At 49.1% G+C, this 3,443-nt stretch overlaps 1 protein-coding gene across 1 annotated transcript in view; it reads right to left on the bottom strand.

The window, feature by feature from the left end:
- The window catches only part of T265_01998 (hypothetical protein), a gene marked incomplete at both ends in the record, with an annotated part of 6,437 nt that extends 5,112 nt beyond the window's left edge, over positions 1 to 1,325 (bottom strand). The window contains 3 exons of the mRNA XM_009166136.1: positions 870 to 1,063; positions 1,103 to 1,221; positions 1,254 to 1,325. Of these exons, the coding sequence (XP_009164400.1) occupies positions 870 to 1,063; positions 1,103 to 1,218 (310 nt within the window). The remainder of the gene's footprint in view (positions 1 to 869; positions 1,064 to 1,102; positions 1,222 to 1,253) is intronic.
- Between the last annotated feature and the right edge of the window lie 2,118 nt (positions 1,326 to 3,443).

The raw sequence follows: 3,443 nt of genomic DNA, 5'->3' as shown, positions 1-3,443 counted from the left end.
CACCAGAAGCTGCGTTGGTTGGGACATGTGTTACGTATGCCGAACCATCGTTTGCCGAAGAGAGTGCTGTTTTCCATGCCCAACTCAGAGTGGCGTAAGCAGAGGCGGCCAACCCGTGACTTGGCAGAGGAGTACCAAGATCACGAGACGCTTGGGTGCTGTCGGTGCTGCGTGATCTTCACTGCGCCTGGTTGGGACGGTTCAACATATGGCTTCTAAGCGATATCATTGGCGACCATGTTGTCAGTGTCTATTCGGATTGCCTGAATGAGTGGTTGGAGGTGTAGGCACCTAGTAAGCCAGCACTATGTCCCTTCCCCATCCAATTTTAGTCTTTTCTTGACAATAAGGCTTTCGATTAAATCATGGGTGTACGGCAGCGAAGCATCGGTGTTGAACACTGATGTCATGCTGCCGATGATGATGATGAGCCATCTGGCCCCCAACTTCAGGTCAGGAACCAGGCTAACCTAACGATTGTTTTTAGTGTTTGTCTACCACTACTGAGAAGGGTTTGAGGTGAAAATCGTAAGTGGTTACTGAGATGCGCAGTTACCGTGATGAAGTTGGCCTTTCGTCCAACATAGTCACTGCGCTCCACACGCACTGCTTGTAACCCACTACCGATAGTTAGCCAAGGCTATCATTCCGTAGCACTCATTACACGACCTTCTTGAAAAGGGAAGTGGCCAAGCATACTTGACAGAAACGCAGTGCGGGGAACAGCAGTCTGAACTAAAGTAAAGAAGTGCACAAGCTTCCTATTGTCATCTAACCACTGAGCAATGAATATTAAAAATTCGTTCCCTCGTACGGGCTATCGGAATTCCCAGTCACGGTCCTCAACAAAAAATCTAACGATGGTTTACCTTCTGTGAGGCCAAGTTCTGGGTTGCATTCCACATATCGGACAGAAAACCTGGAAACCAGACGAGAAACGAAATCCATTGCGTCAGACTCTGCCAATGGGACTGGAAACTCGCAGAACAGCCTTCGTAAAGCGATAGGAAGGAAATGTTTTTTGAAGTCCTTGGATCCAACAAGATTTTCTAGTAGATGTGGCCTTTACAAGAGCCTTTCAAAAAGAATGAAAAAGGTTTACCTTGACTGCAAGAAGCGACACCTCTGCATCAGGTTTAGTCCTGGGGCCGTATCCAAGTATGCAATTAGGTCTTCAAAATTGTCCTCCAGTAGGTGATTTTTGAAAAGGTACTCCATGCCCTGGAAGTTTATGTACATGTGGATTAGCATACCTCAAATGCATCCGCGTTAAACGTAAGGCGCGCTTCGTCCAGGCGCAAGTACAGTTGCCGGTATGTGCAGCCCTGCGGGAGGCCCCTTTTGTAAACAGAACAAAACGGCCATGTTTGTTGACAAAGTCTAGGGTGAGTTTGTAATCAGCACAGCAGATTACCCCCTCCAAAGAAGGTCGTCAAGGCACAAGTCATGCCAAACACAGGAAGCCAAACAGAGGTCAGTGGCATTCAGATTCGACAAAACGTGAAGTGCAAGTNACAAAGAAAGTCAACAAAACTTCCGGGTGAACGATGACACGTTCGCGACTCTAAAACAAACGCCATTACCAAATGCCACAGTATGTACTTTGGGCAGAATGGACACGGTGCCGCGATCTACGATCAATTATCGTGGATCTCGAAGTAGGTTTTATGGAGCTCTTTCTGTTGAATGCATCGTTTTCGACGCCTAGGCTGAAAAACTGCCCCATCATCAAGAAAGTGAACCACGGAAGCGGCCCCCCGATACAGGGGGCGCACGCATTCAGCAACGGACCGAATTGGGAGCTTGTGTATGATTGGTCAATGCTTCCAACAGATGTCACCGATCAATTGAATGACGGGCGGCTGAGAGCCGATTGGCCAAGCTTCCTCATTCAAACGTTAGTTTGCGATTATCATGTTTGCTGCGCTTCGGCTGACGGCTAAATTGAAGTATAGTGCGGTCTTCGAAATTTGGGATGGTTAACAAAATCATCGCCAAGTAGAACAGCTGGGCAAATAAGCTCGAGATTCACGGATTCACGGATTGATACACAGAATCGAGGCCTTTGCCCAATTTTCCCGGGTCACTTATGTTCTTATTGGCCAGTGGCTGTCGCTCACCTGAAAGGCACGAGTGAAAAAGGGTGTAGCGCTGCTCTTTATGTTCTCAGCGCGGGGCACTATGCTTGCCAGCGCGAGGATTCGCACAAATAAATGTCTAATAGTGCTTTAAACTGAGTTCTAGAAGGAGCGCGTACAACAGTCGGAGGGAGGTCATTCCACGCAGCTACTACCCTAAATGAAAAAAATTTCTCTGATGAATGTGTATGCTCTGAGCTTGAAAATTTTCTTACCATGACCCCGCCGTGTGTTTGCTGGGTCAACGGTAAAAAACCTGTTTGCCATGCTAAAACAGGGTGTAAGTAAGAATTAGGTCCCCTCGGAGGCGACGGTACTCCAGGGGAAAGAGATCAACCATCGCGAGACGCGTTTCGCAGTCCACAGATTTGAGGCCGGCAACCATTCTCGTAGCGGCCCGCTGGACACGCTCAATGAGGGTGACGTCTTTCGTACGTCCTGAGTAGACGGCTTGGTTGGCGTACTCCAGGAGCAAACTGATGTAGGCCCCATGCGAGTAAAACGGGAGAAGGTGCGTCGGATCATCCGTAAAATGGCGAATGCTTTTCGCGCCGATTTCTCATGGTGTAGTGAGAAGGACGAGTTTGGGGAGACCCAACTGCCCAAATGATTTTTGGCATCTATCCTCATGATGTTTTCTGGTCCCTTTTCACCGTGCATGAAAAAGGCACTCGATGAATCCCCTCCAAACGACATATGGACGCACGTTTCATCATTCAGAGGAAGGTGCCAGTCCAACGACCACTGCTAGGAAGCGTCACATCCATTTGGAGGGCACTGGCATTGGAACTCTAGGATTTAATGTTGCCCGCAAAAAGCAGATATGGACTCGCAAGGACGTCTCGAAGGTCGTTGACGTAGATCAGAAACAGGAGTGGACCCAAGACGGAGCCTTGAGGAACTCCAATGGAGACCGGCGCTGGAGAGGAGTAGGCCGAGCCCAGTCTCACTCGGAATGATCTGCCTGATAGGAACGTCTTGATCCAGCGAAGGATTTTCCCCTGAATCCCGTGAGACTCGAGTTTGTGAAGCAGCGGGACGTGCGGGACCCTATCGAATGCTTTTGAGAAGTCGAAAAATATGGCATCAGATATGAGTGCCTCGTCACTGGCTTGGGTTAAGCTGTCCATAAACACGAGCATGTTTGTCACGCAAGAGCGGCTTGGGAGAAATCCGTGTTGAGCTGGAGATATCAGGTTGCTGGAAGTAAGGTGATCTAGGATCGCTCGCTTCAGAGTGCGTTCCATCACCTTGCACGGCACGCTAGTGAGGCTTATAGGCCTATAGCTGCCAGGCGATAGTCGG

The sequence above is a fragment of the Opisthorchis viverrini genome (assembly GCF_000715545.1).
Source record: "Opisthorchis viverrini unplaced genomic scaffold opera_v5_22, whole genome shotgun sequence".
Classification (NCBI taxonomy): Eukaryota; Metazoa; Platyhelminthes; class Trematoda; order Opisthorchiida; family Opisthorchiidae; genus Opisthorchis; species Opisthorchis viverrini.
The sequence above is the reverse complement of the archived record's forward strand: the minus strand, read 5'-3'. Positions and strand labels throughout refer to the sequence as shown.